This window comes from Curcuma longa, chromosome 3 (genome assembly GCF_044706935.1).
Source record: "Curcuma longa cultivar G26 ecotype Majalengka, Jawa Barat chromosome 3, ITB_CL_G26_1.1, whole genome shotgun sequence".
In the NCBI taxonomy this organism is placed as follows: Eukaryota; Viridiplantae; Streptophyta; class Magnoliopsida; order Zingiberales; family Zingiberaceae; genus Curcuma; species Curcuma longa.
The window spans coordinates 3860044-3873892 of NC_133863.1; the positions used below are offsets into that span (position 1 = coordinate 3860044).

Consider the following 13849-nt stretch of genomic DNA (forward strand, 5'->3'; position numbering starts at 1 on the left):
GTGAGTGGACGAAACGTAGCCCACGGCGGCACGAGACGAAAGACGTCACTTTCGGGCAACTGTCACATGAGAGAGAGAATATGCCAACGGGAGGCGGCCACGTTAGAGTCCTGGTGGCGGTTGGGTGGGACCCAGAGTAATGGGGGACTGCGAATGGACGATGCCATGGAACAGATGCCCGTATGAGGCGGATGTAGAATACCAAAAACAGCTTACTGATTGACACGTGTGTTTGTCTAAGAATTTGATAGAGAAAAAAATTATTACATATATAAATAATCAATATTCAACTTAATTATTTTTATTTTTGCAGCCCATTTATTGCTTGCCTTACAATCTATACTCAATGTTTAATGCAACGCACAAGTACCAAAAAAACCTGTCACTTACTAGAATGTACAATATAGGGATGGTAATTAGACCCGGACCCGATGGGGAATCCGTTCCCCAAACCCATTTTGACTGGGGAATCCTCGAATCCGAGAAAGCGGGGATGGGGATGGGGAATCCCCGAATCTTAGAAAACGGGGATGGGTCGGGGATGGTATTCCAAATATTCTCCATCCCCATCCCCGAACCCGACTTTGATAATTTCATTCATTGAGATTCATTAATTTGATTACATCCTTATCAAATGAAAAAAATAAGTCATATTGATAATTACTTGTTTGAATACTATAGTTTCATTATTTCTAAAATAAATAATATTTCCTTTTTTAATTAATAAAAAGGTAATAAATTTTAAAAAATATTTTTTAAATATGTCATGACGGGGATGGGGATGGGTATGGGGATACCCATGGAAATACCCGCGGAGAAAACCACTCCCGAAATCCGTGGGGATCCTCGAAATCCGCTGGATACCCGAAACCCGACGGGGACGGGGATGATATTTAAATTATGATACCCGATGGGGATGGGGATGGTATATGGGTTTGGATTTCGGGAATGGGGATGGAGAAGGCTTCCCCGCCAACCCCCCGAACCCGTTGCCATCCCTAGTACAATACTGCACCTTATCAAATGCTTTAAATGCATAAGCTACCCGAAGGCGACATTTTGTTCTTGTAGATCAATAAAGAACACACTGCTGTTAAACTAAAAGGTTTGTAGATCTTATAGAAAGCTACCCCTTTTTTGTTTACTGTGAATTCCTCAACGATATAGGAGAATAATCCTGGGCGTACAAGCATACATTTCTATTGAATACATAAATATTATTTAACTACAATTACAAAGCTTGAGACCGACGTACAGAACCTCCCCGTGTCACTAACACCTATACTTTTGTCTATTGCAAGTTCTGACCATCTACCAAACAAAGAAAAACATACATGTAATCATTTACTTTGCTCGGATCTAGCAAAACAATGGTTCTCCTCACGCATAGGGCAGCTTGAAGTTCATCAAAATAGAAATCTTACAAGCAGGGATCGAGCGGATACATGTCAGATTCATTGTTGTTCTCAGCAAAACTGATATGATCTTTTTCCTGCAAAGTATAATGAATCCAAATAGAAAAACAAGATAAACAATCCCACACCAGAAAGGTGTATCAAGACATTTGTAGGACACTGTTGGTTAGATCTGATGAAGTATACCAAGCTTAACTAGAATTATGCTATCATATATAGGTAAATTGGCAGGCATTTCATATAAATATCAAGAAGTTGGAAGCAGATGACAAACGAGCTCTAGCAACTGAATTAATTGAAATAGAATAATATACTGAGCTGATAGAAATAGAATATGCGGATTAGCAGTGTTCATGTTGTTAATTTTCCTTTTTCTTAAGTTTGAATGTACTATGTACGTTTGGTTTACAAAATCTGGTAATAATGACTGGAAACTACTATGGCAAAAGTAAGATGAACACAGGTTTTGATCACAATTTGAGGCGATTCCATGGATAATGTAACACAGTCATAACATCAGTCTTTTTAGAATGTAAAAAACAACCGCCATAAAGAAAAACTTTTCTGAGTTATCACCAGAAACTAGAAATGTAGTTCCTTTAAATAAAATGTTGAAGCGTATGCAAACAGAGAATATCATACCAGTTTGATCAGAGAACCAACTGCATCATCAAGAAAACAATCGAATAAGACTGATCCTCCCTGCACTTTCATTATCTCCCAATTGACCTTGTCCTTCTGCGAACTGTGGTTGTTTGATTTATCAATCTGGCAACTTGGTGAACAAATTGAATAACCAGGATTATGGTGACTGTTGTTCACTCTTTGATTTCCAGAAACAGAATTAGTCACTAAACTAGTAGACAAAGCAGTACGTGAGAGAGAATTGAACAGGGCTTCTTGTTCATATATGTGTTCCTCCTTTGGTTCTCTTTGTTTAGCATGGTTTGCATTGCTGAAATTGAGAAGATTTCTCTCTTCATCCATAGTTGTAAGCGATAGCATTGACGGTCCACTTGAAGAGCTCTTGTGAAATTTTGCATCTTTTCCTATAAAAGGATCCTGTGAAGGTGACACTATGGTACTAGTGGAATAAATGCTTTGAGAACTGCTGTCTCTTTGGGCAATGGGAAAATTGTCTAAGAAATTGGGCAAATTCTCATTATTAGTTAAGGAGACTATTGAAGGAGTACTGGTTGTATATGGGGTTAGGGGAACAGCAGATTGCAAATCAGCTTTGCATCTACTGGCATCAAGCAATTCAGAAGAAAACCCAACACTAACAAGGGAAGGATCAAGACTCGTGGACAATGATCTACTTGAAGAGAGATTGGCCAATGAGCAGAAAGGTAGACGCTGCTCAGGTGATTGTGCAATAAAATCACTGTTGGTCACATTGCTAAAAGAATTGTTGGGAATAGAAATTCTACTTCCGGATAAGGAACCAGGAAAGTGACTGATTGGTTTGTGAATTCTGTTTAGTTGCAATTGCTGAAGTTCCAACGAGGTGGGGACTCCCTGCAGCAACCTACCACATTGATTGCTAGGAAGAATTATTGGTTGGAGTTTGCTTATATCAGCGGAAGGAGTGTTTGTGTTGCTATTCCCAACTTGAATTATTCTGGAAGAGAAACGATCATGAAGCCCCAAGCCGCTTGTATTTGCATTAACAAGCACTTCGCTGGATTGGAGTGATCTAAAGGCTTGTAACTTTCCTGAAGCACCCAAAGTCTGAAAGGTCCCAAAGCTGTCCAATGAACTTATATAGGAGTCCCTACCTCCAAAAGCAGCAACCATGTTAACCTGTTGACTTGCTTTGGCACTCAATCTTCTCAAGTAAAGCCTATATTTCTACAATTACAACACAATGCTCAGCAACATAATCTAACTGAAGCACTTGATCGAAATGATACTATAGTGCAAGAGATCACTCTCTTGCAACATAATCTGCAACTACAACGCAGTATGCTACAGAATCTAACTGAACAAATAGTACAACAAGCAATCTGACAAAAATTATAATGAAAAAGACCACACTCTCTATTGCCATGAAATGGCAAAGCAACAAACATTTCTTGTGTAACCAGTGTTTATTGTGTATCACATGTATTCTGACTCTAAAAAAAGTGGAAATCATATGTAACCGAGCAACTTCTCTAATGTGGTATAATAAGTATAAAGAAAATGAATAAATATACGTGTGAATACATGCCTGTAGATGGCTTGCAACATTTTCTCTTGTAAGCTTCTCAACATTCATAAGCTCCAGTATCCTCTTAGGTACAGCCTCTACATCAGAAGAATCATAACAATGCTTAGGTACACAGCAATATAAAGGCCAAAAAAAATCCAAGAAAAGGGAGTTAAGGGGCATACTATCAATTCCCGTCTGGTTAACAGCGGCTACAAACTTCCTGTGTAGGTCCATTGACCAAACAACCCTTGGCTTTTTTTGAGTAGTTGAATCCTCATTCTCCAGCATATTCTCCTCGCAATTGTCTTCATCATCCTCATTCTGGTCCTTCCTCTTCCTACTAAACTTATCATTTCGATTGGGTGAACCATTCATATTCAGACCGTCTCCAGCTTCTTTACTAACAATTTGGTGTTTGTCTGATTCTTCCCCCTCATCAAAATGACTATACTTTTTGTGAGCTAACTTCCTTCTCCTAACAACATGCTGCCATATATTCTTGAGCTCCTCAATCCGAACAGGTTTAAGCAAGTAGTCACAAGCACCATGAGTTATGCCTTTCATGACAGTTTTGGTCTCACCATTCACTGAGAGCACTGCATTCAACCAAGTTATCATAGTTAACCTTGGTAGAGTTAATCATTCATTAAAACAGTAGAAACTCATGACTGCCTGGGGTCGTCTGTTAAGACTCTAAAACAAAAACATATATGATCTGAATGAGTTATCCAACTATTTGTGTATTGCCCGCACGCTTTTAGAAGTTAGAGAAAATGCCCCCAAAAAATTACCAATAATTTGTTGTTAAATAATTTCGCAAGGTTTTTCATTTCTGAGTAAGAAACTGACATGCGTGCGAGTCAAGCCAATTACTGTACAAAACACTGGTGAAATTGAGATCACCCTAGGCTTACTGATAACAGGAAGGTCCATCTCGAGGCCCACGAGCTCTAGAAGCCTGAACCCATCCATATCTGGCATATGCACATCGCTGATAACTAGATCGAAGCAGCCCCTCTTCTCCCTGAGTAACTTCAGAGCCGAAGTAGCCTTATTCGTCGTTGTAACTGGCACACCCAAGCAAATTAAAAGCGCTCTTAAGCTGATGATAAGAATACTATAGTGAAAAAGAAAATATATCAAGATTCGTAGTTATCACATCGACGAAGATTCTTCAGATGAAGGAAAAAAGACGCAACTTTACGAAAATAAACACGAGGAAGGAAGGAAAGAAGACCATTGTATCGGCATCGAAGTAACATGGCCTCCAACACTTTGAGGCAAGTGGGATCGTCATCAACGGCGAGAACGCGCATTCCAACAGGGAACTGTTCGTTTTGTCCGCCATCCCTTCCCATCAACAGCGAACCCCCTTTCCCGTCTTCCACCGTCGTGCGCCAGGAATGCATCGACGACGAAGTACAAAGCGGAAGAAAAAAATCAAAACTTTGGCAGTGCCTTGCTCGAAGGAACCAAGAACATGTTCAGGAAAGTAGCAGGGTGTCTTCTCTCACATGGAATTGGAGAGGGAGAGTGCAGCGAAGGCAGAAGAAGGAGAAGGATGGGTTGGCAGGGAGCAGAGGAGGAAAGGGTTGATGCGAAGGAACGTTGTGTGGCAATTAGGAGGGAGCCAAATGGGGAAAGCAGCAGCAGCAGAGAGCAGACACCGTCATTTTATATATATATATATATATATATTGATTTATTATAAGATCTTTGTAAAAGTTGTGTTCTTTTCTCACATTAATGTCCATTTAATTTTGCTTAGTATTTGACAAAATTAAATACAAAAGGAATAAATGGAATGTAATTTAAATTTAAATTTAAATAAAGGAATAATCTCACTTAACATTTAACCCCTCTAATTTTATGTGTTCCGAAACTACAAACATTTGAAATTGTTAAAGGGAATTTAATTCCGTTCGTGTTATCACAGTATATATTTATACATTATTTAGACTTAAAAATTAAGGCAATTAACTGTATCACATATGGAAAACCTTCTCTAATTATAAAGACAAGTTCTTTTTATTGTCTGATAGTACGTAATATAGTGGCTATATTGTCACTTTCTGAGTTATAGTAGCACATGGAAAACTTTCTCTAATTATTTTAACGATTGCTGTTCGTTTGTGGACCCAAAGATGGTATTATTTTGACTGCGTTCGATTCAGGGAATTAATTTGATTCGAAGGTTGAAATAAATGCTTTTCTTTTAATTATTATATTGATTTGTAAAAAATTTAAAAATGCTTAATAGAAAATAACAATTCTACTAATAATTATTTAATTTGGTTAACAATAACTGAGTTAATTGTAGTGATTAATAAATCTAGCTTGAAGGGGGTTAATTTTATAGTCAGACATCAATGCCGGCCATTTATAAATACCTCATAATTAAGATTTTAAAAAATAGTATTTATAACAATAAATTACCTAATGCATTTCTAGCTTGACTCTGATTGATCTGTTCTTTACTTGAAAAATGAATATTGTAAAAAATGCTTCGAGAGATATTTTTATAAACAAAGAAATTGTTGGAATTTATATTGTAAGTATATATCTTTCTACAATAAAATAAAGAAAAATAAATAATCAATATTTCTGAAAGAACCAAAGCGCAGAGCTTGGGAAGCAACAGAAAAGAAAAGAAAAGAAAAGAAAAGAAAATTAAAGACTACTGTTTTCTGAGCCTTGTGAGGCTCCCTGTCAGAGCAAGTCATTACTGCATGCCTCCACTGCGTACGTATGCTCTCATGATTAGTTCAGCGTCTTTATTTTTATTTAATTTATTTTTTGATAAATTTAAATTTGTTACGGAGATGGTAGTCGAATTCTAATGAGATTGATGTGAATGTAAGATTAGATTATATATGTTGCTAGATTCCTAGTACACACTAATTAATAATTATGATGCTATTCAGTTTTAATTAATGTAGATGGTTATGTTTTAAAAAGTCAAACTCCCCACCCCCACCGCATGCAATGGTGCAGCGTTCAATAGTTTATTTAAATATTTACTATTCGAATCTTTTTCAGCAGAATGAAAAATCTATGTGATATTAGTTGTCGGGCGCAGATAAAAAATTTCTATGAAATCGTAAGAATTAAATATTTAAATTCTCAATAAAAAAAGGCTACAAGTCTTATTAATCATCGGAGTGTACTTTTTAAATTTGACTATTTGATCGCAAATAGTTAAAATTAAATGAGAGTCAAATTTAATGGGTGAATTGGGAGTTTTGCAAACGGATTAACATATCGTCACCCCTCCTGTGCCGTCTTTCTTCTTATATGTCATCCTTCTAGGTGAAATGGGTGTTAGCCAAAATTCATAATTTAATAATTTGAATTATTTGACATTGATTATCTCTTTTCATTAGAAGGTTAGCTAGCTTGCATGAAATTTCTCAATTATATTTTTAAACATAAGTTAATTAATCAATAGTATTCATGCTATGCAAGTGTTATTTATAGGATAGTATATATCTGAATTATATTAAAGTCAATTTTTAATTCCGTGAGTCTCCCTACAAAGTTATCCATGTATCATGAAACATAGAAAACCAATAATTACTTCTATGGTTGAAGAAATGTAATAAACATATCATGCCAATCGAGAAGAATTTCCTTCAATACAATAAAATGTTCAATACTAAATACATAAGAAAAAGAATTAATATCCACCTCCAGCACATCGATATCTAGGTAACTTCTAGAGCAACATGTCCTAAGGCATTCAAGGCATATGGTTCAAATGGATGAAAAAAGTATGAAGCAAAACATACCATAATGCTTCATCAGTTAAGAATGTAATACTATAAGGGGCCTTCACACCAAATGGCATGCAATCAGTGTCTGTTTTCTTTCATAGATTATATATGCAACCCCATTGAACACTATACTGTCCACTTCATGTATACATCAATTTGAAAAAGATCTACAACTAAGTACTTGAAAACTTGGTGCAGTTTTTGAAGATAGAGCAACCTCAGCAGTCACTTTCCACGGCAACAGCTCCAAGCCAGCCAATATGATCTGTTGCCTGCGACTGCAACCCTTAACCAACTACCTACTTTTTGTTTTCCTTCAACTTTCACTGTTGTTATGGTCGTGAGTCCTTGTCATGGCAGACTAATGATTGAATGCATTGGGTTCCTTCGATGAACTGTAGGCCCTTTTCTGGCCCCTTCAGTATCAGTCAGTCTCACTCGCATCTGCTATCTAATTAATATTCTAGCCTATGGCCTGCCTAGCCATGGTTTCTAGTTCTAGGACTGCCTACCAACCAACTCAGTGCACCTACTACAACAAGTTCCACAATTTGGCAACACGTAACACTGACAAGTTCATTTTTCTGGCATCATTCATCGTGGACTTAATTTGCAGGGCAAGTAAACGTAGGTTCAGCTTTCAGGTCGAGTTCATCACATTTTTCATGTTCTTGTAAATTTCTACACGTTTTGATTTTTTTTTTTATTTCAGTTGAGTGTAGTGGGTAAAAAAATTACCAACTCTTCCCAATTCTTCTGAAATTAAATAAGGGTACGGAAATTTTGTAAATGATTCTTACATGGAGTCCTTTAACTAAACCCTAAACTCTTTAGTTGCGAGTTCATGCATGGCTATTCATTCGCCCATACAGGTTGATTCAAATAATTTCTATATAGAATTTGTCACAATAAGATCTAAGGGTCGATTTTTAACCAATGAAAAATATCTCTTTGATTGTTTTACCCCCTCATGCATGGTGGGCTATTAGGCAGGATGAAACCCTCATGATTTACTTTTCTTTCAAATAGTTTAGAATAATATTGAAGGAGTTCCTAAAGTGAGATATCATCTTTTGCCATAGTGCATGAGTATTCATTCCCTTCCCTCTAGTACTTTTTTTTTCACAATCAAACCATGTAATTTCGTATGCCCCGATGAGGTTCACGAACAAAGAAAAGAGAACAATTTTTTTTTTAATGTATTTATTCATTATTATAGGACCATCAAGAAATTTAGTTATTCTTAACATTATATATATATACAAAATGATATAACTAGTAAATTTTAGGTTGTTATTCTTTATCTTCTCTCTTGCTCTCCGCCCAAGTCAATGAACTCTTCTCTCTTTCTCTCCGCGAACTCTTCTTTCTCTCCGCCCATGTAAATGGACGGAGAAAGGAAAGAATCCCGAAATCTTCATTCACTTCCCTCTTCGTCTTAGCCTCCGTCTTTGAGCTTCTTATCTAGCTTTTTGCCCGTATATATCCTTTGCTTTCTGATCATCGGCAGGAACACTCTTTCTCTTCTTTCCCTGGAAAATCTGATCGATCTCGTTACTGGAACCTCACTTATCTATTCTTCAACAGATAACCCTGAAGAACACTTGTTTTCGGGTTTCCAATCGCGATATGAATCAGAGATCTCGAGCCCCCCAAAGAGATCGCGCGAACATCCGACCGTGCAGGCCGCGCGAGCAGCCGGCCGCCCCGCCCTGCGCGAGCGACTGAGCAAGGAGGCCAGCGGCGCCCGTGGCTAGCGTGGTTGAAAGCGGAGATGCGACGAAAGAGGAATGAATGAGCTTCCGTCCTGATACAAAAATTACCAAAAATCGATCCACGGATGGATGTATGAATCCGTCCATTCATCATTTTATCCTAGATATAAACAAAAGAATGAATGAATCCTTCCTACGACATAAACAGTAAAAAAAAATCTATAACCTTTTAAAAAAATTTTAAATCCGTCCACCTAAAGAACATAAAAGAAATGATGTTCAGAATTGTCAAGTTCAACAAATGCTTCAAGAAATGGAGGTCGAATATTGATTCATTTCATGTAGCAAGAGAGAAAAGAAGGGGTCAAATAACAATGTACCATCGAGCAAATAGACTTTATTAATGGATATGTGCAAATTTGTACTTGTATATCAAGAGGTTGGTTTTCGTATTGAAGGATAATATTAAATGTTTTACTATTTCTCTAAAATGTCCGTCTTTCCAAAATTTTAGCGTTGTCAAATGCTCTGTGTTTGAACTCAGCGAAGTATCACAAGAAGCTGGAGGAAAAAAGCTCGAGTGTTCGCAAGGGCGTTTGCCTGACCATAAACCTGTTCTACTGGAGCGCAGAGTAGATCAGTTAAACAACTATTCAAATCTGAAAACAATTGTCTGAGTATCTCGAGTTTTCTGAGATAGTTTCAGTGAACTGGAATGATAACCTACAAACAATTAAACAAATGATGCAGTTACAAGCTGGGATAGAAACTTGAGAATCCTACGAAGAAGATGAGAGCATTTTCCAATGCTGAAATGACTGAAGAGAGGATATTGAATAGTAGAATGGTCAATGGAGTTGGCATTGAGAAACAAGGACTGTCTCAGATCATGTAAAACTGTGTGATGGCATTACAGTGGCAGAGGAATATTGGTCGAATGGTCGGGCTTGAAGCTTATTGTTGCATTTGGATGTTCTTTTAAAGGATATGGCCTCTCTCAGATCTGATGTAAAATTTGAAACTATTGAAGAATACATTTTGCCATGCTTAGCTATGGATTATACTGGTCGAAAAGAATAAGTGCATTTTTAAAGATGGACTATAAGGGATGACAGACTTATTCTGAAGCGCAGCAGATTAAAGAACCAGAATCTGAAATCAACGATTGTGAGAGTATAGATCATTAATAATATATATTAATTAAATATGGCTGACTTAGATAATATAGATGACGGTAGATGATGGAAAATTAATCTCTTAAATATTAGGCGGTAAATTAATCAAATATTCGTAAATAAATTTAGTATTGAATTTGATAAAAATTTATTTATATTTGTAATTCAATACACACAAGATCAATTTAATAAATAAATTTGAACAACTCATTAAATTAAGTAAATAAGTTTGAATACATATATATATTCAGTTTGTTAATATTCGTAAATAATATTTGTGAATAATATATATGAACTATATTTATCAATAAAACTTTTATCAATATACTAAATAAAGAAACAAAATTTAAATAAATAAATAAAATTATATTATCAAATTTAAAGATCAATCAAATAAATAAGTTTAAAATATAAATTTTTTAAATAATCTAAACAAACCAAACTAAAGTTAAATTTAAACTAAACTTAAATTCATGATAAATTCTAAATAAATCAAGCTCAAGATAAAATTTAATAATTATTTTAAAAGTTTAATTCATAGGCTCAGATCTATTTAATTTGATTATTTATTAAATAAATTTAAATATTATAAAATTATAAAATTAGACTCGACTCGATTTGTTTACCTTCCTGATCAGAGAGCAAACTCAGGGTTGTCACTCTTGGGATTAGACTTAAACTAGTGAGGTGGCATAAATAATACATATAATTCATTCTTAAAAGAATTATTTCTATCCATTTCGTTAATGCATTCAAATACATCATTTGAAATGACTAATTTCACCTGCATTTTTTAAATTTATTTTTCATTATTTTATTTCACTGCTTGTCGATTCGTTTCACTTCCAAAAATGCTTGGTAATGTTTTCAAACAGGAAATGCTAAAGTGAAGGCATCTTTTGCCACCCAAGAAACACACCCACCAAAGAGGAACAAGGGTCCCACTTTTCCCCAAGTCATCTCATGTCGACAAGTACTCTTCCGGGCACACAAAGTAAGAGTACGTCAAATCCATTTCCGGATGCAGCATGACTGAAGAAAAAAAAAATGGCATCCGTTGGCGAGCCTCCTCCGTACGTCGGGCGACTCGAAGTAGGCCCACCGCATGACCCTAACTTTTCCTGATCCCTCACATTCTCTCCAATGAAACCGTTGCACGTTCCTCCTCGGCGGAATAATACTCTGCCTCTCCGTTCCTTGGGACAAAAAGCGACCATTTGACGGCGAACCCCGTCATTTCGAAGTTATTTCCACGCGTTGCTCTCTCTCCCAGCCCTCTTCTTAGCTCCCTGTCCCGCCCACTCCGCCTCTCGTTCTTCCGTAACGAAAGGTGAGCTCCTCGGACATCGTCGATTGATCTATGGAACCGATCGTTTTTCTGAATTGTTTTCAAGTTGGAGCTCCCGATCGATCATCCTCGATCAAGTTGAAAATCTTGGTATCGATCCCAATTTTTCACCCTCGTCGGACTGCGCGTCCTTCGACCTATGCTATGCTATAAGATTGCGCATTAAAAGGGGATGAGAGGAGAGCGCAAAATGACAGGCGGCGGTGAACCCTCGTCGACGTCCATCCCAGCGGCACCGACGGGGCCGCATTCGGGGCCCCAGGGGCTGTCGCGGAGGCCATCGTCGAGGAACCCCGCGATGTCGGCGGGATTTTCCATGGAGGTATTCGACAACGAGGTCGTGCCGTCGTCGCTCAGCAGCATCTCCCCCGTCCTCCGTGCGGCAGCCGAGATCGAGGCCGAGCGCCCCCGCGTTGCCTATCTCTGTGAGTTCTCTTCCTCTCCCTTGGAACCGCCTTCTTGCTATTGCTCCTCCTCCTCCTCCTCTCCTCTTCCTACTACTATTATTATTTGATTATTATCTATTATTGTTATTATTTTATAATAATAATGAATATTTTTATGATTTTGCTTGATTTCGTGATGGGCTTCAGGCCGGTTCTATGCATTCGAGAAGGCGCATCGACTCGACCCTAATTCCAGCGGACGAGGAGTTCGCCAGTACAAGACAGCCCTCCTGCAGCGCCTTGAGCGGGTAAGCATGTTGCTCGTTTTATCATCCCTGCCATCCCAACACATTGCCAGTCTACTATACCGTTGGTTTCCTCGACGTAATTTTGCAAAATTGTACTAGTGAGTTTTATCCTTTTTATTTTTTTTTTAACGTTTTGTTGGGTTCCTTTCTTCCTATGACCTTTATTATGGAATTGAATGCTACCCTGAACTCAATGAAAACGATCTACTGTTACAAATGAGAATTAATTTTCTAGATTCCCATTTGATCAAAATTTGCTTGGATTTGGCATTTGATTTGCATTTAACTTACTCGGCCACTCTCATTCGATGACGGCATTATTAACGCTGTTATAAAATGACTTAAACAAAAATATCAAGTAATGAAAAATAAATGTCATAATATCTAAGCTTAGAATTAACTGATATACATGTTAGTGGTAAGTAGCTAACATATATTTAAAAATAATAAAATTTTTTGAAATGCCTCTCCCCTATTCAATATCTTGAAAATGTCAAAATATCTTTAAATGTGTTTATTGTATTGTCAAAAATATCTTAATTTAGAAGTCTAGAGTAGTTATTTTAATTTTAGATAGGGAGTGTTTTAATAGCAAAATCAAAATTTTGTAATATGTTTTAACACTAATTAATGAAACCTTAGGGTAGCCAAGATTGTCCACCTCTTGTTATTTCATGCTTGATTCACTATGTTAAGCCATTTTATGTTCTTGATTCGCTACTTTGACAAATTGGGCTACACGTGTTTCGCCATGGCCATGAGGAAAACAATTTATTTTGGAAAAAAAAGGAAAAGCAATATGTTTTTTTGATGGAGGTTATTGCACTATATATATATATATATATATATATATATATATATATATATATATATATATATAAAGAGACTGTAATATTGATAGGAAATGATAAATTAAAGAGGGTATATGTTGATCTTGGGAGTGAGGGGCTATAACGGAGGGAACTAAGAGGGAGGATCATTTTTTTATGTGTAGCTCTAGAGAGAGGAAATTACAAGGGAATAGGAGAGGTAAAAAAGAGATGTATGTGGGAAACACATTAGGTTCATATATGGATGAGGGAGTGGAGCTAAAAGTGAAAATTGAATTGCATTATTATTATATGTTTATATATTTATAATAAAAATTATTTGTTTATAAAAACTATTGATCTTTGTGAACTTAAACTAAAGTTGAGTTTAACACTGATTAGTCCAACACAATGTGATCCAATTTGCATATCAAACCGGGCTCAGCTTTAAAGCTTGCAATCAAGGCCGTGCTATGCTTAAACTAAGGTGACACTATATACTATATACTATATATATATATATTCACATTTTGCAAGCTCTTTTTTCTTATCTTTCTCATTTTTATTCGCCACTTTTTCTTTCACTTAATTCATCTACATTAGAAATCCTCCTCCCTTGGCAATATTTCCCATGGCGGACCCTTTATATTTACCATATGATCAGCTCCAATGGGCTGCACAATTTACTCAACTTTTGATTTCCGATTTACATGGGCAGAAGATCGT

At 36.6% G+C, this 13849-nt stretch overlaps 1 protein-coding gene across 1 annotated transcript; it reads right to left on the reverse strand.

Moving 5' to 3' along the window:
* Positions 1-1234: 1234 nt before the first annotated feature.
* On the reverse strand, positions 1235-5227 carry LOC141824433 (two-component response regulator ORR22-like). Its single transcript, XM_074711720.1, has 6 exons — positions 4847-5227; positions 4524-4676; positions 3792-4205; positions 3628-3704; positions 2058-3266; positions 1235-1492 (listed from the first exon to the last, which is right to left on the reverse strand). The coding sequence occupies exons 1-6, from the start codon at positions 5016-5018 to the stop codon at positions 1421-1423; spliced, it is 2097 nt and encodes a 698-aa protein (XP_074567821.1). The 5' UTR covers positions 5019-5227; the 3' UTR covers positions 1235-1420.
* Between the last annotated feature and the right edge of the window lie 8622 nt (positions 5228-13849).